Source organism: Spermophilus citellus (genome assembly GCF_964194105.1).
Source record: "Spermophilus citellus genome assembly, chromosome: 17".
In the NCBI taxonomy this organism is placed as follows: domain Eukaryota; kingdom Metazoa; phylum Chordata; class Mammalia; order Rodentia; family Sciuridae; genus Spermophilus; species Spermophilus citellus.
Window position 1 is genome coordinate 10,241,027 of NC_138199.1, and position 23,945 is coordinate 10,264,971.

General features: G+C 41.1%; 1 protein-coding gene across 2 annotated transcripts in view; it reads right to left on the bottom strand.

Moving 5' to 3' along the window:
* The window catches only part of DNAH9 (dynein axonemal heavy chain 9), a gene marked incomplete at both ends in the record, with an annotated part of 338,928 nt that overhangs the window by 165,443 nt on the left and 149,540 nt on the right, over positions 1–23,945 (bottom strand). For both annotated transcript variants that reach the window (XM_081272229.1, XM_081272228.1), the window contains 4 exons: positions 5,998–6,205; positions 6,702–6,875; positions 12,729–12,903; positions 23,561–23,708. In XM_081272229.1, coding sequence (XP_081128355.1) covers positions 5,998–6,205; positions 6,702–6,875; positions 12,729–12,903; positions 23,561–23,708 — 705 coding nt within the window. The remainder of the gene's footprint in view (positions 1–5,997; positions 6,206–6,701; positions 6,876–12,728; positions 12,904–23,560; positions 23,709–23,945) is intronic.

Here is a 23,945-nt window from a genome sequence, read left to right on the forward strand (position 1 = left end):
TGGCTGAAGCAGCAACCATTCTACCACTTTGAAGGAACAGCCACGGGAATATGAAATGTTTCAATTTTAAGTTGATCTAGAGTTTGTAACTGCTTACCTTCAGACTTCCTGTTGTGTGAACAAAGATCTCTTCCTATGCCACTAGCCCCAGATTTTCTGCTACTTGCAGCCCAAAGCATTACAGATAGTGAGTCTCATAAATTGGGAAGGATTAAATGAACTAAAGGGGGTAAATCCCCTAGCAAAGGGTGGACATATTGTAAATGTTAAATAAAGTTTATACAGTCTATGCTGGGGAGCTAATCCAGTGCCTGAAGCACAGCCTTTATTTGTATTTCAAAGAGTTGTGAATTTGTGGTTACACAAGCACTCAAGGGAGACTCCAGAACGGGATGTGAAACAGAGGTGAGATGCAGGTATTACCAAGCAGCTGCCTGGTCTGTAATAAAAGACCATCTGATGTTGAGGAAAATTATATTTGCTGGGCTAGCAGGATATGTGAGTTGCAAAATGTACCCCCGGAGATCTCTAGGAATTGACCTGCTGGGTAGAGTTATTGCCTATTTGAAAGCTGCAACGTTTCTCCCAAAAACGTTATTATTTTTTTCAGCATCATAGTTTTCATTAAAGGTTCTTTTTTTTTAAGTAAAGGAAGTTTTCCTTGTGTTCTTCTTGTTTTGACAGTCGAGACTTAGAAATTATTGTATAACACACTTAAATTTGAGAAGCATTTTGTTAATGTTATTATAATAATTGCTTCTATTTATGAAGCACTTACTGTATGCTAGGAATCATTCAGTGTTTTACAAATTTTGTCTTAACTCTTCAAGGATGAACTATTGAGACACTCAACTGCATGGATAAATCTCAGAATCATGCCAAGTGAAAAAAGCAGGCAAAAAGAGATGCATATTATATGATTCCATTATATAAAATTGTAAAAAAAAATGCAAAAATTGATTTACTGTGAGAGGAAGCAGATCAAGGGTTTCCTGGAACAGGGCAAGATGTCAAAAATTGGAAGGAAGGGATTACTCGAGGAAACTTTTGGAGAAGAATATGTTTATTATTTCAATTATGATGATGATTTTGTGAGTGTATATTTCAAAACATCAAATTGTACACTTTAAATATATGTAGTTTATTGTGTGTCTGTTATAATTCAATAATTCTTTTTTTAAAAAAGAAAAATGTGTAGAAAATGATGCTACCTTTCAACAGGACAATGGATAAATGAGCTGTGATTTAATAATCACACAATGAAATTCGCAGCAAAAATAAACAAAGTAGATCTGCATGTATCAAAACACTGATTTAAAAAGTAAGCTGTCAAAGTAGATATTAACTTTTATTTAAAACTTAAATACATACAACATTGTATATTTCGTGAGCAAATACGTGTATCAAAAATTTAAGCATGGCATGATGCATACTGACTGTAGTACTCTCGTTAAGGAGGAACAGGACGGACGAAGGGATGGAGGCAGCAGATCAGTTGTACTTACAATACTAAGACCACAGCAAAAATGACAAAATTTTAGCATCTGTTAAATCTTGGTAGTGGTACAAGGGCATCTGTTATATCATTTTCTGTACTTTTTCTGCACACTTGAAATATTTCATAGTTTTAAAAAAAGTTTAAGTAATTACCCATCCCACTCAATGTCTAGTTCCCCTTGCCAGGGACAACTGCTGTTACCAGCTTTTTAAATGTCCTGGCGATATCTAAGTATAAGTATGTAAGTAGACAGAAGTTTGTGTATGAGCATATGTATGTGTGTTGCATATATGTAAATTTATATATATGTATTTTAAAAATAATATACGAGTCACTTTTATACTTCTTTTTAAACAAAATACGATTTAAAATATACTACGTAGATCTCTCTCTATCTTCATTTTCTCTCTCAACAAAACTTTGGAAATAGCTCCAACTCAGTGCATGCAGAATCTTCTCATTCTTTGGAATGCTGTTTAGTATTCTGTCAAATGAATAATTAGGCCCTTTCCCATTTTCTCTCATTACAGACACATTATAAACACACATTTGGCACTTCCATCTGGGTGTGCTACCTGTCTTTTAAAGCAGACTATGCCATGTCACATTCAGTCTTTTCTTAAATACACAGGGTCTTGTGTACAAACAGCAGCTAAAACACTGGGCTGGAAAAAGAGCGATAGGTTCATGAAACAGATGCACCAGTTCACCTCTTTGCTGAATAGATACCGGAACAGCTATCTTTTGAGCTCATTCTTTCTCTCTCTGCTTCTGTCTTTCCCTCCCGCCTCCCTCTTAATTCCAAAAATTCCCTCTTGATACTGGATTTGGGCTCCCCCTTTTCTAAGGGTTGGTAGCACCCTTTCTCCTGCCATTTCTTTGCTCATAAAGTATTTCAGGCTAAGGAGCCATATAATCATGATTGGACTGCGATAAAGCAGAAAGAAGGAGGACCTGGGTAAGGGAGCATAGCATTTCTCTTGCTGCATGGCCTTGGGACATACTAGGGCTTTGGCTACCTCTGCAGCTCCTAGTTAGGGAATTAATGGGGGACAGAAAGTGTCACTACTATCATGTATAACTAAAAAGCACCAATAAAAAATGTAAAAAAAAAAAAAGGTGCTGTTCTGTTGCATGTCCAGCTACAGTGACAGCCAACCTTCATCCTGGCTCTATTTGATAGCATTTTGGGGACATTGTTGAGTAATTCTCCTGTATTCCAACAAGAAGAAAGAAAAATTTCCTCTAGGTTAGAGAGAATGACAAGACCTTGAGGATGACAGGCCCAGGCAGGGTGAATAATTACTTTCCTCTTCTTTAGCTTAAAATTTGTACCCCCTATTTAAATTTATTTATTTATTTATTTTTTTACATTATGAAACCATTTTAATAGGAATATTTGAACAGTGCTGGAAAACTTGAACAGTACTACTAATGATAAATAATATCTGATATTTGTTGTGCTTTCCGGTACTTTCTTACCAGGGAGGGAGGCAGCAGAGCTGGGTGGTTCAGAGCACAGACTGTGGATTCAGACAGTTTGGGTTCAGAGCCTTGTTCATCCAGCTACTGGATGCAGCACAGTAGCTTATTGAACTTCTCTGTGCCTCAGTTTCCTCATCTATAAGATGAGGCAATTTAAGTATTTATTTCCCATAGCCCAATAAGATTAAATAGGTATATAAAAAATGGTGTGTAAAAGTCTAAAGCCAGGTGAATGCCTGGCATACACCTAGTGAATGTTGATAACTGTGAGTGCAGGTGTAGCAGTTGTTCGAATGGGGGAAATCAGCAGAGCTGGTAATAGAATCAGTTGTTGTACTGAAGGCTTACAAAGAGGTTTCCTTGAAAAAGAAAGAATAACTATATGAGGCAGACAGACAGTTCATATTTGAACCATCAAGTCTTCTTACCCCCCATGGCTAGGTGCTAAGGTGACAGTGACCAACCACATCATGACACCACATGGCATGATGACCTCATGGGGTAAAGATGAAACCAGAAGTTTCCTGGAGGTGATTGGCGAAACCAAAGGAATATTGTAACCTGGTTTTTAAGGCTGTTATTTCAAAAATAAATTAATAAACATGAAATCAAGTAAATTACATTAAGAGCAATGATGATAAATATTCAAAACTCATCACAACCTAATTAATTTACCATATTTCTTCATTATCTATGCCCTTGAGGTTATTTCCATCTATTATACCTAAAGTGAAAACACTTTAGAATGGCATGCTGTGGTACATGTCTTCCCGACACTGTGTGGACTGCTATTGCATGGGTGGCTTACAATTGGCCACGGTGGGATTATTTACACCACAGAAATGGGTAAATGCTACAAATAAGGGCTTGATTTGGTTTGCACACCCAAGATCATGATAGAGGAAATTGTTAATAATGCAGAATAAATGTAAAAGTGCATCATATCTGTAGCTGTTACAGTTATGAAGAACATGAAGAATTGAAGAACTATGCCTTTAGAATTCAGATGGAAGATGCTCACCTCTTTGACAAATGAGCGAAATTCCAACATGAGCCTTCAATCATTTCACTTATGCTTGTTAACACTCATGTTGGAGCTACAATGAACTGCTGGATTGAGACAGGCCTTGTGTGACCTTTACCAGCCCCACAGCAGATGAAGCCCAGCAGTTAGTTTGAGACAGAGGTGATGATGTCTCACTGTCACTACAGGGAAGTGGTTGGTGGCATGAACTTACGTCAATACAGTCAGGCACTTCACTACTGAAAGATGTAGAGAACAAAGTCAGTGCGGCTACCTTTCAGCATTTGGAGCTGGCTAGACCCTGATTCTGGAAAAGCTGGCAAAACTGGGCAGAAGGAGGGTAGCACAGTGAGCTGTCTTTCTCATGGGAGCTGGTGGAACTAGAGTGTAAGCTGAGACAAAACTATAGCACCACTGTTTGTTGACCTGGGTTTCACACCTGCAGAGATCACAGAAAGACTGGGCAAAGTAGTCCAGGCTGAGCAAGTTTGGTCCAAATGAAGCCTGTTTTGCAAGTCTGTTGGCTCAAGGCTTGGATAATAAAGTAAGAGAGAAAAAGCCCCATGCTCACCTTCCATGTTATAAACCATAGCTTGAAGTGGATCAGTCTTGCAAACAACTATATATGGAATGTCTTACTTTTGATGAATTTTGCATTAAGGCATAAGAACCTACTGTAGCATCACCTGAAAGATCAGGGAAAGTAACAGAGAATGGGGCAGGGCTGTTGCTGTTTGGAAAGTAAGGATAGAGTTTATCAGTTTATCGTTTATCCCCTGCTTTACTTCTCCCCTCCTTTGGTTGGAAGATTGGCTCAGATGTATCTTCACAAGAGAGCTGTTTTTAGTTAATATCTATGATATGGATCTGGAGCATACTCCAATATCTTGTGTAACCATAGTAGTTAATTCAGGAAGGTTCAGAGGTAGGGTTTTTAGGCCATGATTAGAATATGAGGGTTCTGACCTCCATCCAATGGACTAATTCATCGAGAGATGAATGGACTACTAGGAGGTACTAACTAGTGGGAGGAGGTAGGTTACTGGGGGTGTGCCCTAAAAGTTAGTCTCTTTCCACCCCCAGCTACCACTGTGTCTGCCATGAACTGAGCCAATTTCCTCCACCATGCTCTTCCACCATGATGTCCTGACTCACTTAAGGCCCCAAACAATGGAAATCAGCTGACCACGAACTGAAACCCATGAAGCCATGAGCTAAATTAAACTTTTCCTTCACTAAATTGTTTATGTCAGGTATTTTGGTCACAGTGACAAGACGCTGACCCCACACGTGTTGAGTGTTTCTGTCAAAAAGGAGACCCTGCTATAATAGAGAATTAAGGCTCTTCTAACTCAATTGCACTTTGTCCCAGGTGTCAACGGTCACCCCTGACTGCCATCCTGGAAATTGCGTCACCTAGAGGGGGAGGAAAACATCTGCAGTGAGCGTCAGAGCCTGAAGTCACACCTGGAGGTCCCATCCCCATTCAGAGCCCAGTGTGTAAACATGTGGTGAAAGGCACGCTCTCCATGTGGATTCAGAGGACTGGGTGTGTCACGCACCCTGCTTCTTGGTGGTGACCTTGGGTCATACATCCTCTTACCTGAGCCTCAGTTTCCCCACCTATGAGATACAAGTGGTGGATAAAAGTATCCCTAGAGATACTTCCAGGGATTGCAGTCTACAAATCCATGCAGATCTTCAGTGGGGTTCAGCTGTGTCATCAGGGTACTGCAGGACTCTGTCCTGAACACCTGACCCTGGAGGAAGTCAACAGGCCAGGGAGGAATGTGAGGAGAAAGGGCAGGGAAAGAGACAGTGTTGGAAAAGTGGGACAGAGGAAGGAGAGGAGAGGTGAGAGGGAGCATTTGGGAGGAAATATGCAGGGCTGGTGCATGCAGGATGTCCCACAAGTGGTCACAGGACAATCTGCTCCAGCCCGCGTTAGGTGACAGACACCCCACACCCCAGCCCTCTCTGTGCTCCTTACCCTGCAGCATGGCCGACGTGGTGTAGTAGTTGAAAGGCACGTTTTTCACCAGGTATTCCTCGGGGTCGAGGCTGGCCAGCTTAGCTGTCACCAGCACGGATTTGCCTGTGCCGGCTGGACCCACCAGCATGACAGGCCGCCGCCGCTCCATGAGCCGCTCCAGGAAGTAGCACACTCGAATGGTCTCACTGGTGTGCACCAAACAAGCCTGTAAAGGAAACATGAGAGCATGCCAGGGGCTGGAGGGAGAAACAGGTGCAGCAGCACACAGGTTTTGGAGCAGTCCAGAAGAGGGGCTTCTGTCACAGAGGAACTCAACAAATAAGTGTAGGGCCAGAGGGTCTTTCCTGATATCAGCAGTAAGTCTATCCTCTGGACTCATTCCTGGCTCTCTGTGGTTCAGTAGGAACATCCCATCTCTACCTATTGCTTTCTTCTGTGTCCCCGTGGCCTCTCCAATGTATTACAGAATCTTCTGGCCCTACCATCTCTTTCTTCTCTGGATGCTAGGTGGGTCTGGTATTTGTTTGCTCTTTAGGGGAGCCTGTGGCTTCATTATAGCTATAATTTGAAAATGCATGTAGCTGGGGCCCACAGGTTCCTAGCAAGGTCAAACTCTTGGGTACCAGGAGAAGATGACCACTAAAATGTGCTGCGGATCCTCAGGGGAGAGGGCCCGTCATTGGCTGCTCAGCCACACTCACCTGCAAAGGCATCTCGGGGTCGAATTCAAACTGGGGGATGAGCTTGGACCAGGGCTCGAATTTCTTGGTCTCTGGGTCTATGTAATAGTCAAAGACGGTTCCCTGGGAAGGAAACTTGACTGTCTTGAACTCCGTCACCCACCATTTGCTGAACTCTGCCCGGTAGTCCACAAGCTGCAAAAGCAAAGCAGGTCAGACAACAAGGTCCTCCAAAGCTCAAGAAGCCTAAGCAGGTGGCTCTGACATCGACAGAGGTTGGGGTAGGGACACAAAGAGCTCCTGCCTATGCTGACATTCTGCATGGACCAATTCCTCCAGGAAGGATGGTCCTTTCCTGAGGATCAGCTCTGACAACCCCAGGTGTGCAGGGGCTGCCCTGGGGCAGCTACAGATTTGGAGAATGGCTATATTTGAATTTAGTGAGTCCCAGAATTTAGGTGGGATTTATGTATTGGAAACTTAATCCCCAAAGTTATATATGAAGGGTGCTTGTAGTCAAGGATTTAGGGGATAATTGGGATTGGATGACATCATGAGGGTGAAACCCTATGATGGCCTTAATGACTTTGCAAGAAGAGCAAGAGAGACCCAAGCTAGCATACTCTTTCTGTCTTGCCACATGGTGCCCTGTGCCATGCTACGATGTAACAGGAAGGCCCTCACCGATGCCAGGGCCCTCACTAATGCTAGCATGCTTGTGGACTTCCCAGGCTCCAGAACTGTGAGCTAAATAAATGTCTATTCTTTATAACTTACCTAGCCTGTGGCATTCACTTATAGCAATAGAAAATGGGCTAAGATAAATGTGTACAAGTGCCCTTGCGTGACCATGTTGCTGAGCCATTCTGGCACCGGCACTTGTTCTAGTCATCCAAGAGTACAGAGGAAGGAAGGTGTAAGAACACAGAAAAGAGTGGGCACCTTTGGCCACAGGAAGGCAAGCAGATACCAAGGGCTCCTGAAGACAGAGACTGGCTCCCATTTTTCTAGACCCCGGAGACTGAGCAATTTTCAGGATGGCCATCAGAGGTGACTGCTGACACTTTGGGCGCACAGTGCAGGGGAGCAAGAAGAGGTCTCAGGAAGGGAGCTGGGTATGTAACTGCAGGACACCATTTTCTGTGCCTCAGTTTCCTCAACTATAAAATAAGGGTCTTACAGAAGACAATCTGTCCGATTCTTTCCAGAGCTAAAATTCTGGAATCTAGGAGCAACCAGGGAGATAAGGCTATACTGTTTTTTTTTTTTTTTTTTTGGAGTGGGGGAGTAGGGGGTGGCAGAAGGAATAGGTAGAGGCATATAATCCACATGTCTTAATATAGATGATGAACCCTAAAAGATAGATCTGTGTGATCCAATTGTCCTATCATCTCTAAGCTGAAACACACACACACACACACACACACACACACACACACACACACACACACCCTATTCCCACTGCCCCTGAAAATCCTCTAGGAGAGCAAACCCACCCTTAAAACATGGAGACATAAGAAAAATCCCACAAAAGAAAGAGGCCCAGATTGGGCATTGTAGGAAATATATACAGAGGACAAGACAAAGGGGTCAAAGGCTGGACAGACCAGGGAGCTGGGTCCATGGGAGGAAATCTGGACTCTGACGAAGGGGGTCCTCCTCATTTTTACTGTCTGTTAATGAAGTAGGATTGAATTCTTTTGCTTTAAAATGAGAATGGAAATAGGCCCTTAGGTATGGACAGATTTATTTGCTGTTCTGATTGTGATTTTAACTCAGATGAAGGGGACACTGTAGTTTGCTAATATTGTTCTCTCTAAGCAGAAGCCTAGGGAAAAACCTCCATTGTAGACCTTCCTATGAAAAGCTGATTTTAGGTTTACAAGGAGATTGTGAACTTCTGGAAAGAGACAGGATATGAAATTATGTTCCTTTCCTCACTCTTGAGTCCACCTTGAGCGACCTGGTCAGCTTCTCAAGCAAGCTGTTAGCTGGGCCACACTATCATCATCTAACCCTCCTGTAATCTGGCACTTGACCTCAGTTTCTGCTAAAAGTGGACCCTTTAAAGACAGGTGGTGATTGCTGAGCAGATCCAATGGTTCTTTCTCTTTTCTTTTTCCATATTTTTTTATTGGTGCATTAGGCTATATGTAATGGTGTGGTTTGTTATTATATGTTCATACATACAAACAATATAATAATATAATTTGGCCAGTATCGTTGCGCAGTATTTCCGCTTTCCCTCCCTCCTTCCTCTCTCTGGTGCCTTTCCTCCACTCTACTGATCTCCCTTCAGTTTTCATGAGATTCTTCCCCCCTGCCCCTGCCCCTTCATTCCACCCTCGACTTTCTGAGTTTGGCTTATTTTGCTTAACATAATGCTCCCAAATTCCATCCATTTTCCTGCAGATGACATAATTTAATTCTTCTTTAAGGCTGAACAAACTCCATTGTGCATATGAACCCCATTTTATTTATCCATTCATCCCTTGATGGACACCTAGGTTGGTCAATGGTTCTTTCTCAATTCATCTCTATGGGCTTCCCTGTCCCCCCAGCAATGGATGTTAGGGACTCCTCTTGAATTCCCCATCGTGTGTGTGTGTGTGTGTGTGTGTGTGTGTGTGTGTGTTTACATCACAGTACTAAGGATGGAATCCGGGGCCCTTCTACCACTGAGCTACATCTTCAGCCCTTCTATTTTTTTATTTTGAGACAGAGTCTTGCTAAATTGTCACCTTGAACTTGTGATCCTCCTGCCTCAGCCACCGAGTGGCTGGGATTGCAGGTGTGCACGACCAAGCCCAGCTTTCTTCTCCCTTTTAACCTGGATGATGCTAAGCCTTCACTGGTACGCTATCGGACAGTTTGAGGACCAATTTCAACCCATTTGATCCTCATTATGCTCTGAATTATGCTGGCTAATTAAAATTATCCCAGTTTTCTATTTAAAGGCAGAATTGGGAATCAAACCCAGGTTTTCAGTCTCCCAATCTGGTGCTCCGTCTACCATATGCCTCCGGGAGTTCATTTTATATGGCTGTTGCAAAGTACTTAGCCAGGATAGTGTTCTTTTTTTTTTTTTTTAATAATTCTTTTGCTGAGTGGCAGTTCTCTTCTGTCTTTCCACCTTGCTTTAATCACAACTTTTAAACTGTAAGCACCATTGGTGTTCCTGATGCCAATATTTTGGCCAATTTCCTAACTCTGGTTTTCAGCATTATTTTTGATGTTTTGCTTTAATGCAGATTGTGCAGGGGGCTTGAACATTCCCTGCTGCTAAAAGCTTTCTCCTGTGTCCTTTCCCTAGGTGCCAACATGGCTGCCTGCAGCTCCAAGTGTTCCAGAGCCCAGAAAACGGGTGGTGGTGGGGGGGATGCTTTCTCCTAGGCTTTTAAAAGCAGTGGAATGGATTCAAAGTTTTCAATACAGAGATGGGAAAATGGACCAAGTCTCTTCACCCTGCTACCCCGCTGCCTGGTTGGTACCAATATGGAAGAGAAGCCTGGTTGCTGTCTGACATTTCATCAACTGAAAGGTTGGAGACTGAATTTGATGGGAAGCAATAAGCTATGCATTCGAGATCCCTGTGATGTTCAGCCAAGTCTCATTCATTCTGCTGGACCCTTCACCTCCTTGCTCTAAGGGGAATGTAAAGCTGTCAACGGAGAAGCTGCAAAGACTGCAGAAAATTCTGCACAAAATTCTCAGATATCGAACTCCTGGTTCGTGCATCCTTGTTCCCTTCGAGATTTCCCTTTCTGCTCCCAGGGCATCTGGCTCAGGGGAGCAGAGGGGGAAAGGTACACTTCTGGAGACACTATGATAACTGCTTTCTAAAGGACACATTAGGGAATGATGGGCAGTGGGGTGAGTATTAGAACCAGAGCTTGTAAAAAGGCAAAAGAAGTTAATTGATAATTCTTTTGGTCCCAGCTTATTTCCCTTTTGAATTTCTCAAACATAACTTTGCCTTGCAAGGCTGAAACTTTTTTTTTTTTTTGCCTTTCTTTGAAAGAGCCTCACAATCAACCCAGACCAGAAGGGAAAAATCATAACTTTCCAAAAACTGCAACTTGGTCTGATCCCCTGTTGAGAGAGAGAGGCACCAGACACTTACTATAAAAATGAATATTTATGTGAGGAGAATATTAGCAATAAGCACATATGCATGCCAGCTCTGTTCTAAGAGCTTTGCACGTGTTCCTGTTGGGTGATTAGAACAGCATGCATTCACTTAATCCTCACCATCATCCTAGAAAAGGGCTACCTTGTCCTCATCCTTTGGACACATGGGAAGAATAAAGTAGGGAGAGGCTAAATTTCCTGCCCCTGGTTTCCCAGGTAATAGTGGCAGAGTAACAATTCAAAGCCATAGTCCATGGTGGTTTTTTGTTCTGTTTTGTTATGGGTTTGTGTGTGTGTGTGTGTGTGTGTGTGTGTTTAGGTTGTTTTTTAAAACCACTTTATTGTGGTATGATTGATAAACAAAAGACATTACATATTTAATGCATGCAACTTGATGAGTTTGGAGATGAGTATACAATCGTGAAACCATTACCACAATAATGCATAAACCTACCATCATCTTCAAATTTTCTCCAGCTTTATTTATTATTGTTGATTTTGTTATTGTTTATGATAAGTCTACCAAAAAAAATCTACAGTCTTCACAGTTTTTTTCTAGAGAAGAAGGAAAGCCTTCTATTTGAGGTGACATGGACTAACCTAGGAGACATCATGCTCTGTGAAATAAGCCAGACACAGAAAGACAAATACCACCTGACACCATGTATATGATGAATCTAAAATAGTCAAACTCTGAGGCAGAGAATGGAATCATGGCAGCCAGGAGCTGGGGGTTAGGGGAAATGAAAGGTATTGGTCAGTGGGTACAAAATTTCAATCATGCAGGATGACTAAGTTTAAGATAAATGACTCTTATGTACAGAGGGGTCCTTATCGTTAACAATAACTTATTGTATACTTTTTTTTGCGGGGGGGGGCTACTGAGGATTAAATCCAGGGGTGCCTAACCACTGAACCACATCCCCAGCCATTCTTACAAATATTTTATTTAGAGACAGACTCTTGCTAAGTTGCTTAGGGCCTCACCAAGTTGCTGAGGCTGGCTTTGAATTTGCAATCTCCTGCCTCCCCAGCCGCTGGGATTACAAGTGAGCATCACCATGCCCATTGTATACTTAAAAATTTGCTAACAGAGTCCACTTTCTTATCCTCTATATGATATTACATGGCAGCTAGAGTCAATTTTAAGAGATTTGTCTGCAGAATCTTGAAGATGTTGTTTCTAGGTAAAATATGTTTTATTTATAAATAAAGACAGGATCAGGTGCATTCAAGGTGCTATGGCTCTAGATTATTTATAGGTGAAGAAAAAAGGTTGAAACGCAGGAAGGATTAGGAGATAGGATGTCAAGATGTTCTAAGCCCACATCCCTGTCCCCAAACAGCTTGAGGTTACAGCAATAAACACCATGAGCTAAATACTGCTTTGGTTTTTCACTCCTAGATGCCAATTAATATTTGGTCTAGCCTTCCTTGGACAGCCCTGTGTTTTGAGGCTGTGGGGTCATGCTGGTGAGCCCTGATCTGATACAGAGCAGTGCATCCTCTGGAAGATGTTTAGAATGCTGAAGATATTCCCTCCACTGGAGTTCCTATAGCACGGCATCCTTCCACCTCTCTCTCTATAAAACACCCATCACCTGGCAAAGTTGTATACATATTCCAGAAGTTGTTCAGACTCCAACACTGTACACCTTTCCACAAAAGCAGAGGTACATTCACTAACTCAGAAGGCAACAGCTCCGAACACACCACAGCCTTGTCTGGCTCACCCCTGAAGGCTTTTGTACCGGTTACTGACATCTTTGGCAGCAGAGCAGATGGGAATTAACTAGAGTCTAATGTTTTTCTGTTCATTCCAACGTGAAACTTTCCTGTCTTCCAACTCTGGATGGAGGGTCTGATTTTGCCGCTGCACATTTCCACGTGAAGGTTAACCTCAGTTCATCCTCTTACCTGATCTTGAACCATTGCTCCACCGAAAGCCCAGATGGCAGCAAACACAAAATAAAGCTCGTAGGTTTCCTTGGGGCAGTCTGCAGGGATGTCCTCCTTGGTCAGGAGGCATTCGAGAAGGTAGCACACCATCTGAACCATGCTCTGCTCTGGGACTGGAATTATCTTCTTAAATCTGTGAAAAAAGACCAGGACACGTTCTTAAACACTATGGATGTTCCATTCTAGAAGAGCCATTGGACAACTATGGAATCCCCTTGGCTTCAGGGGACTCAGGACTGGTCAAGTTCTTTGGGGTTACAGAGGACCTTGATGTTACACAAGCCTTACTGTCCTCCGTTCTTTTCTTTTTTTTTTCTTGCCAATTATTTTATTTTTAAAAAATATAAAATTTCTTTTTTTTTAGTTTCAAAATTTTCAACCCTTCGACTATTTTTTTTATTGGTTGTTCACAACATTACAAAGCTCTTGACATATCATATTTCATACATTAGATTGAAGTGGGTTATGAACCCCCAATTTTACCCCAAAGGCAGATTGCAGAATCATGTCGGTTACACATCCACAATTTTACATAATGCCCTATTAGTAACTGTTGTATTCTGCTACCTTTCCTATCCCCTACTATCCCCCCTCCCCTTCCCTCCCATCTTCTCTCTCTACCCCATCTACTGTAATTCATTTCTCTCCTTGTTTATTTTCCCATTCCCCTCACAACCTCTTATATGTAATTTTGTATAGCAATGAGGGTCTCCCTTCATTTCCATGCAATTTCCCTTTTCTCTCTCTTTCCCTCCCATCTCATGTGTCTGTTTAAAGTTAATCTTTTCTTCCTGCTCTTCCTTCCTACTCTGTTCATTGTTGCTCTCATTATATCAAAGAAGACATTTGGTATTTGTTTTTTAGGGATTGGCTAGCTTCACTAAGCATAATCTGCTCTAGTGCCATCCATTTCCTTGCAAATTCCATGATTTTGTCATTTTTTAGTGCTGCATAATACTCCATGGTGTATAAATGCCACATTTTTTTTATCCATTCATCTATTGAAGGGCATCTGGGTTGGTTCCACAGTCTAGCTATTGTGAATTGTGCTGCTATGAACATCGATGTGGCAGTATCCCTGTAGCATGCTCTTTTAAGGTCTTTAGGGAATAGTCCGAGAAGGGCAATAGCAGGGTCAAATGGTGGTTCCATTCCCAGATTTCCCAGGAATCTCCAAACTGCTTTCCAAATTGGCCACACCAATTTGCAGTCCCACTAGCAATGTACAAGTGTACCCTTTTCTCCACATCCTCGCCAGCACTTGTTGTTGTTTGACTTCATAGTGGCTGCCAATCTTACTGGAGTGAGATGGTATCTTAGGGTGGTTTTGATTTGCATTTCTCTGACTGCTAGAGATGGTGAGCATTTTTTCATGTACTTGTTGATTGATTGTATATCCTCCTCTGAGAAGTGTCTGTTCAGGTCCTTGGCCCATTTGTTGATTGGGTTATTTGTTATCTTATTGTCTAATTTTTTGAGTTCTTTGTATACTCTGGATATTAGGGCTCTATCTGAAGTGTGAGGAGTAAAAATTTGTTCCCAGGATGTAGGCTCCCTAATTACCTCTCTTATTGTTTCTCTTGCTGAGAAAAAACTTTTTAGTTTAAGTAAGTCCCATTTGTTGATTCTTGTTATTAACTCTTGTGCTATGGGTGTCCTATTAAGGAATTTGGAGCCCGACCCCACAATATGTAGATCGGAGCCAACTTTTTCTTCTATCAGACACAGAGTCTCTGATTTGATATCTAGTTCCTTGATACATTTTGAGTTAACTTTTGTGCATGGCGAGAGAAAGGGATTCAGTTTCATTTTGTTGCATATGGATTTCCAGTTTTCCCAACACCATTTGTTGAAGATGCTATCCTTCCTCCATTGCATGCTTTTAGCCCCTTTATCAAATATAAGATAGTTGTAACTTTGTGGATTAGTCTCTGTGTCCTCTATTCTATACCATTGGTCCACCTGCCTGTTTCGGTACCAGTACCATGCTGTTTTTGTCACTATTGCTCTGTAATATAGTTTGAAATCCGGTATCACTATACCGCCCAATTCACACTTCCTGCTTAGAATTGCTTTTGCTATTCTGGGTCTTTTATTTTTCCATTTGAATTTCATGATTGCTTTCTCTATTTCTACAAGAAATGCCACTGGGATTTTGATTGGCATTGCATTAAACCTATAGAGAACTTTTGGTAATATCGCCATTTTGATAATGTTAGTTCTGCCTATCCATGAACAGGGTATATTTTTCCATCTTCTAATATCTTCTTCTACTTCTCTTTTTAGGGTTCTGTAGTTTTCATTGTATAAATCTTTCACCTCTTTTGTTAGGTTGATTCCCAAGTATTTTATTTTTTTTGAGGATATTGTGAATGGAGTGTTTTTCCTCATTTCCGTTTCAGAAGTTTTGTCACTGATATACAGAAATGCCTTTGATTTATGCGTGTTGATTTTATATCCTGCCACTTTGCTGAATTCATTTATTAGTTGTAGTAGTTTCTTTGTAGACCCTTTTGGGTCTTCTAGGTATAGAATCATGTCATCCGCAAATAGTGATAATTTAAGTTCTTCTTTTCCTATTTTTATGCCTTTAATTTCTTTCGTCTGTCTAATTGCTCTGGCCAGTGTTTCGAGAACTATATTGAATAGAAGTGGTGATAGAGGGCATCCCTGTTTTGCTCCAGATTTTAGAGGGAATGCCTTCAATTTTTGTCCATTCAGATTGATGCTAGCCTGAGGCTTAGCATAGATAGCTTTTACAATGTCAAGGTAAGTTCCTGTTATCCCTAGTTTTTCTAATGTTTTGAACATAAAGGGACGCTGTACTTTGTCGAATGCTTTCTCTGCGTCTATCGAGATGATCATATGGTTCTTATCTTTAAGTCAATTGATGTGGTGAATAACATTTATTGATTTCCGTATATTGAACCATCCTTGCATCCCAGGGATGAATCCTACTTGATCATGGTGCACAATTTTTTTGATGTGTTTTTGTATTCGATTCGCCAGAATTTTCTTGAGGATTTTTGCATCTAGGTTCATTAGAGATATTGGTCTGTAGTTTTCTTTCTTTGAGGTGTCTTTGTCTGGTTTCGGAATCAGGGTGATGTTGGCCTCATAGAATGAATTTGGAAGAGCTCCCTCTTTTTCTATTTCCTGAAATAACTTGAAAAGTATTGGTATTAATTCTTCTTTAAAGGTTTTGTAAAACTCCGCTGTATACCCATCCGGTCCTGGGCTTTTCTTGGTTGGTAGTCTTTTGATGGCTTCTTCAATTTCATCCATTGATATTGGTCTGTTCAAATTGTGTGTATCCTCCTCAGTCTGGGCAAATCATATGACTTAAGAAATTTATCGATGTCTTCACTATCCTCTATTTTATTGGAATATAGGTTTTCAAAATAATTTCTAATTGTCTTCTGTATTTCTGTAGCATCTGTTGTGATATTGCCTTTTTCATCCCGTATGTTAGTAATTTGAGTTCTCTCTCTTCTTCTCTTCGTTAGCATGGCTAAAGGTCTGTTGATCTTGTTTATTTTTTCGAAGAACCAACTTTTAGTTTTGTTAATTTTTTCAATAGTTTCTTTTGTTTCAATTTCATTGATTTCTGCTCTGATTTTAATTATTTCTTGCCTTCTGCTACATTTGCTGTTGTTTTGCTCTTCCTTTTCTAGGGCTTTGAGATGAAGTGTGAGCTCATTTATTTGTTGGTTTTTTCTTTTTTTGAGGAATGACCACCAGGCAATGAATTTTCCTCTTAAAACTGCTTTCATTGTGTCCCATAGATTCCGATATGTTGTGTCTGTATTTTCATTTATCTCTAAGAATTTTTTGATTTCTTCCTTTATGTCTTTTGTAACCCATTGATCATTCAGTAACATATTTTTCATTTTCCATGTGATATAGGATTTTTCCTTCCTTCTTTTATCATTGATTTCCAGTTTCATTCCATTATGATCAGATAAAATGCAAGGTATTATCTCCACCCCTTTATATTTACTGAGGGTTGCCCTATGGCATAATATATGGTCTATTTTTGAGAAGGATCCATGTGCTGCTGAGAAAAAAGTATATCCATTTGATGATGGTTGATATATTCTATATATCAGTTAAGTCTAGGTTATTGATTGTGATATTGAGTTCTATAGTTTCTTTATTCAACTTTTGTTTGGAGGATCTGTCCAATGGTGAGACAGGTGTGTTGAAGTCACCCATAATTATTGTGTTGTGGTCTATTTGATTCTTGAACTTGAGGAGAATTTGTTTTATGAATGTCGCAGCACCATTATTTGGTGCATAAATATTGATAATTGTTATGTATTGTTGGTGAATGGTTCTTTTTAACAGTATATAATGTCCTTCTTTATCCCTTTTGATTAACTTAGTCTTGAAGTCAATTTTATTCAATATGAGGATGGACACCCCTGCTTACTTACGAGGACCGTGTGCGTGGTATATTTTTTCCCATCCTTTCACCTTCAGCCTGTGTATGTCTTTTCCAATCAGATGTGTCTCCTGGAGGCAGCATATTGTTGGATTTGTTTTTTTAATCCATGATACCAGCCTATGTCGCTTTATTGGAGAGTTTTAGCCATTAACATTCAGAGTTACTATTGATATATGGTTTGTACTTCCAGCCATGTTTGATTATTTATCCTTTTTTAAAAAAAAATTTAGTTTGTTTCTCCATGATTATCTTTCCCCTCACCCTCTGTCTTTACCGAGGCACTTCCTACTGATGGTTTTGGTTATTGTTTTTCATTTCTTCCTCGTGTAGTGTTTTGCTCAAAATGCTTTGCAATGCTGCTTTTCTGGCTGCAAATTCTTTTAACTTTTGTTTATCATGAAATATTTTTATTTCATTGTCATACCTGAAGCTTAATTTTGCTGTATACAGAATTCTTGGTTGGCATCCATTGTCTTTCAGTGTTTGAAATATATTGTTCCATGACCTTCTTGCTTTCAGTGTCTGTGATGAAAAATCCGTTGTGAACCTTATTGGTTTACCCCTGAATGTAATCTTTCTCCTTTCTCTTGTAGCTTTTAATATTTTCTCTTTGTTCTGTATATTGGATATCTTCATAACAATGTGTCTTGGCATTGGTCTACTGTGATTTTGTGTGCTCGGTGTCCTGTATGCATCTTCAATTTGTATATCTGTTTCCTTTTTTATTTCTGGAAAGTTTTCTGTAATTATTTCATTCAGCAGGTTACTCATTCCTTTGGTTTGAATCTCTGTACCTTCTTCTATCCCGATGACTCGTAAGTTTGGTTTTTTTATGTTATCCCATAACTCTTGGATGTTTTTCTCATGATTTTTTGCCAGCCTTTCTGAGTTGGCTAGACTCTTTTCAAGATGATATATTTTGTATTCATTATCTGACGTTCTGGCTTCTACTTGCTCCACTCTGTTAGTGGTACTCTCAATTGAGTTTTTAATTTGGTTTATCGTTTCCTTTATTTCTAGAATTATTGTTTGATTATTTTTTATAATCTCTATCTCCTGATAAAGATGCTTAACTTATTCTTTTATGTGTTTATGTAATTCATTCTCAATGTGTTCTTTCGCTGCTTGAATTTGCTGTCTTGTATTCTCTTTAAGGTTCCATTCCATCTGTCTAAGGTGTTCCTTGAGTTCTTTATATGTCCATTTTTCTGATGACTCTAGGTCCTCCTGAATATTTAGGCTGTCCTGCATTGTTTGTACTCCTTTTCTTCCTTGCTTTTTGAAGCTGCTCATGTTACTTCTTGTTCTGTTTGACTGATGAGTTACTGTTTACTCCTATAAATTTTTAGATGCTTGGGAGGAAAGGTATTAGAAGGGAAGGGAAGAAGTCACTGTAGCCGCAGGTTTCAATGAAGTTATCTCCTCCGCCGTAGTCTGATGACGTCAGTTCTCTGCCATGGTGGTATCTCTTGCAAATGACGACAGTTCGTTTCCCTTTGCCGGGCGACCAATGCAACGGGTGGGTCCTTACTGTCTCTCCCAAGCCCCGTTTCAAACCTGTGGCCACTACCTATGCAGGCTCGGTAGGCATTTACCTCCGTAGGATGAGAAGGGCTGACCAGTTGTTTCAGCCGGATGGATTAGTGCTGAGTCACAGCTGTTTGTCTGCGGGAAGCAGGTGAACGGGAGCTTGAATTCAGCCGATCCGGTCTCAGTGTGTGTTCTGAGAGGCCCAGACTTTTCGCCCCAGATCCACGTCAGCTCAGCATTGCCTAGTGATCCTCTGCTGTCCTGCAATAAAGGGCTCCCCACTGTTTCAGCCTTCACAAGTTGCTTGTCACCCCTGGTTATTTTGCACCTTTACTGTACTGACAGTACCATGGGACCCTGAGATGGAAAGAGATTTTACGAGGGGCTGCCAAAGGGAAATAAAGGAGAGGGAGAGAGCAGAGAGCCCTCCGTTATTTTCTTGGGTCAACTTCTTTTGAAAAGAAGCAATGGCCTGGCAATCGACTGAGAAGCTTCCATTTCTCATCTTTCTTTCTTCTGATTCCCTGTCCCTCTCTCTTTTCTGCTCCTTGCATGGACCATCCCTTATCAGTCTTTGAGGAAAGTAGAATGCAACAAAACAAGTCAACATCTCACTTTTTCACTCTTCTTTTAATTTCTTCAATGGCCAAAAAGGACATGCATGAATATATAACAACAAATCTCACTACTATGCATAATTATACTGTACCAATAAAAATAGGGAAAACATTGTCCAAAAGGACCTGAAAAGGCACTTTTGGGAACAATTTTGAGGTCTGTTCTTTCACATCTTTTCCTCAGTGGTTTTCTTCCAACACACTGGAACATGTTTCTGGGGCCAGAGTCTTGTCTGGATAGTGGAGGGGACAGGGAGAAAGGATGATTTTTATATAATCCTGAACTGAATGGAATTCCTTATCTGAAAATGTTCCTTCTGTGACTTTCTCCTGGTCTTCTATTTGTACTTTAGATCTTGACTTTGGAGGTCTTAACTGAAAGGCAGATATCAAGAGATGCACAAAAGACATCCTATGCCCAAGGAACCAGGAGTGTGTATATGTACACACACATATTGCACATAGGAACCTGTCTGTCCCTGGGTACTCTCTCCCTGCATGTGTACATAGGGTGTACACCACAGAATCACACACTCAACCCACACTATCACAGTCTATGCTCTCAGGCTGCCCAGGGAATTGGTCTGTGTCACAAGATGAACATCATCATCTATTGCCACTGTAGAAGTCACTCACTACCCTTGGGCCTGCAAGTGGTCCAGTGTGTTCTTCTCATCAGTGTTTTGTGTTTGTGTCTTCTTCTTCTTCTTCTTTTAATCTTTGGTTAGCTTTCTGCTTTTTTAAAATCGATTTTAAAAAAATAAATGACAGCGGAATGCATTGCGATCTTATTACACACACACAGCACAATTTTTCATATCTCTGGTTGTATATAAAGTATGTTGTCACCAATTCGTGTCTTCATACATGTACTTTGGATAATGATGTCTATCACATTCCGCCATCCTTGCTAATCCCCTGCCCCCTCCCTTTCCCTACCACCCCTCTGCCCTATCTACTTCTTATCCTTACCATAATGTTATTACCATATAATACTCTAGGTGTTATGAGTAAAGAGAAAACTTAGTCCTTGATGGTCTGTCCTTCAATTTTCCAATGCATATTTCTAATAGGTGATAAAAGGAAACCATCTCAGGCTCAGTGTTGGGTAAGGCACCATAATAGTGGGTACCAGGAGCCCATACAGTCCCCAATGAGATTCCAGACAACCTAGGTGGGAGGAGAACAAACCACATAAAATGGTTTTGAGGGAACAATGAAAAAACAAGGTAAGGTCAATTTATTCTCAGCCCTTGTCTAATAAAATAATTAATATGTGTTGACGTCGCACAGCTTGTCTTAACAGGGTGGCATAAAACCAGCATCAGGATACTGTGTCTCTATAAAATAGAAGTAAGGCCTTGAAGTAAAAGCATCTGTTACTTATTAACTGCCACATCACAGAGCTCTCTCTGCTCCCTCATGTGTAGCCTTTTCAGAGAGCTGCGAGAAAAAAATGAAATAACACCCCAGAGCACCCATGAATGACAACTATTCTTCTTCCCTGATAACCATAGATTTCAACAACTGGGGGGCCAGTCTGCATAGACTTAAGACAGTTGATCTTTGAGGCTTGTTCAAATGCTTGTGTATGTGCCAGCACAGATGTGCAAGGTGCACACGCACATGCATGTGCGCGTGCGCACACACACACACACACACACATACAGATACGCAAATACACAAAAGTTTTGGCATCTATCATCTTAAATGCAGACAGTGGGGATAGCCTGACTTTTTGCTAAAGACTGTATTGACAAGTGTCCCAATCAAAGATAAAGAGCAAGGGTGGACTGATTTCCTAAAGCCTTACCCTAATCTGGTGTTATAGCCCATTGTTGACCTTGCTCATTTGCTTGCCCACTATAGCCACCAGTCAGAATTTGCTTGTTACCAGGGAAGCATTAGACTCCAAGGCTTTAGAGTCCATGGGTGATCAGGGGCTGAAAGCTTTCCAAACCCTTGAAAAAGATACCGACATTTGGAAAAAAAAATTATTGACCCTGAAATATAAAAGCATATAAAAAATACACTATGTTGGGGCTGGGGATGTGGCTCAAGAGGTAGCACGCTTGCCTGGCATGCATGTGGCTCGGGTTCGATCCTCAGCACCACATACAAAAACAAAGATGCTGTGTCCGCTGAAAACTAAAAATAAATAAATAAATATTAAAAAATTCTATCTCTCTCTCTCTTAAAAAAATACACTGTGTCGACTACTAGATTACAATTCAGTTTTATTGATACAAAGGTCACTTCTAATGTGGGTGGATTAGTAGATTGGCCCTTTATCTTGCCATCTAAGTCTGGGGTTTCCCTTTCCTCTGCCTCTGCATTTGTGGGTGACTGGACAACTGGTGCCACAATCCTATCCTGTGCTTGACAGGCCCAGGGATAAGGAGGCAGGGATCAATTTGAGTGATGGACTGTAAATTCTTGGAAACATAATCCCGACCCCAAACTTTGGAATCTTTAGAAACTATGGATCTCAGAGTCTTGGGCACTAGCTTCCGATGCCTCTTCTTGGCTGAATTATGGGAATGGGTGTCATGTTCATAGAATAATCTATCAAATGAGAGAGGTGGTGGAGGGGGAGAGAAAGAGGTTTCCAAGCACGGGAACCCCTTTATACTGACACATCAAACATTCTTACTGTAATAACTATCCTCTTGGTTAAGAGTCATTAACCTTATTTGAGTGATAGGTGGTACCTGCTATAGTTTGTATCCTGAGTTTCCCCTAAAGGCTCCTGAATTAAGGCTTTGGTCCCCAGAGAGGTGCTAGATATGTTAAGATGTAAGGCCACGAAGGAAGTCTTTGGACCACTGGGGCATCCCTCGAAGGGGACCAGGGGACCCTACTCTCTTCCTCTTTTTTGTTTCCCAGCCATGACATGAGTGGTTTTTGCTCTGCCATGTGTTCCTGACATGATGTGCTGCCACATATTCAAAGTAAGGGGGCCAGCTAATCATGGATTGAAACTTCCAAAACTGTGAGCTAAAACAACCCTTTTCTCTTTATAAGTTGATTATTTCAGGTTTTTTTTGGTAAATTCAATATTTTTAAATGTATTTTAATCAGTTATACATGACAGTAGAATGCATTTATGCACTTTGATCTATTATACATAGATGGGATATAATTTCTCATTTTTCTGAGTGTACATGTTGCAGAATCATTTTGGTCATGCAGTCATATATATACATAATGTAATAATGTCTGTTTTATTCTACTAACTTTCCTATCCCCATATCCCCTCCCCTCCTGTCACTTCTCTTCACCTAATCTAAGGTAACACTATTCTTCTCTAGTGTCCCCCATCTTATTTTGAATTAGCATCTGCATATTAGAGAAGACATTCATTCAGCCTTTGGTGTTTGGGGATTGGCTTATTTTGCTTTAGCATGATATTTTCCAACTCCAACCATTTACTGGCAAATGCCATAATTTCATTCCTCTTTGAAGCAGAGTAATATTCCATTGAATATATATACCACACATTTTTCTTTATCCATTCATCTATTGAAGGACACCTTGGTTGGTTCCATAGTTTGGCTATTGTGAATTGAGATGCTATAAACATTGACGTGGCTGCGTCATTGTAGTAGCTGATTTTAAGTCCTTTGGGTATGAACTGATAGTGATGGAGAGCTGACTCGCACAGGTGATCAGGGTTTGTTGCTTTTACGTTTGCAAAACCATAAGAGCAGAAGTGACCTCCCAGTATTCAGTGGAGAAGGACAGGTCAAATGATAAATTATACCCAATTCCTGAACTGTGAATACCCAGGATCAGAAACAGAAAGCGGGCCCCATGTGTCCCTGACAGCATCATCTTCACTTCTAGGCCTGTAGAATCATTTGTAGGAGAGACAGGTGCTTTCCTTGTGAGCAGAAGGATTTGAGTCTCAGTTCTACCATCTGATATCACAGCCACCTGCCTCCTTCTCGTACATACACACCAGTGTGGCACTTATGAAAGGCACTTTAAACCTTCCTTCTCTTCAGTCACCTCTCATCTTGCCTGAACTGACCATAGGCATTCCGTGGACATCCTACTGTGTGTTCCCCTCTGCCATCTGCTGTGCCTGGAGGGTTCTGACTTTGGGATCAGGACAGAACATCAGCAGGGCATCAGCTGTGAGCCAAGGATTCTCTGCGGCTGGGCTCATGTGCTACCTTTGTTTCTGGGCTTACCTGGTTCTGAGTGTGTCCAGACAGGTTGGAAGATACTTGTCAAACAGAATGGTTAGGTTGGCTCTCTCTGTCTGGATTTCCCTCTGGTCAATCCAACTGCTCACTGCAGGATTCCATCCCAGGTCTGCTGGGTTGATGTAGAGGATCCCTGGGAGGAAAGAGAATGCTGGGCACTGAGGATTCCATACAGGTCAAAATAAGCTTTCCCCAAGGGAGTTATCGTCTCTGTTTAAAATATTGTGTAGGATACTGGACATAAAAAGAACAGAGACCTGGCCTTGGTCAGAGAGGGCACATGTGTTTACTATTGAGGATCAAGGCCAACTGATCCATGACAGATGAAGGAAGAGCTGGGTGGAGAAGGATCCCAAGACACGAGTCAAGG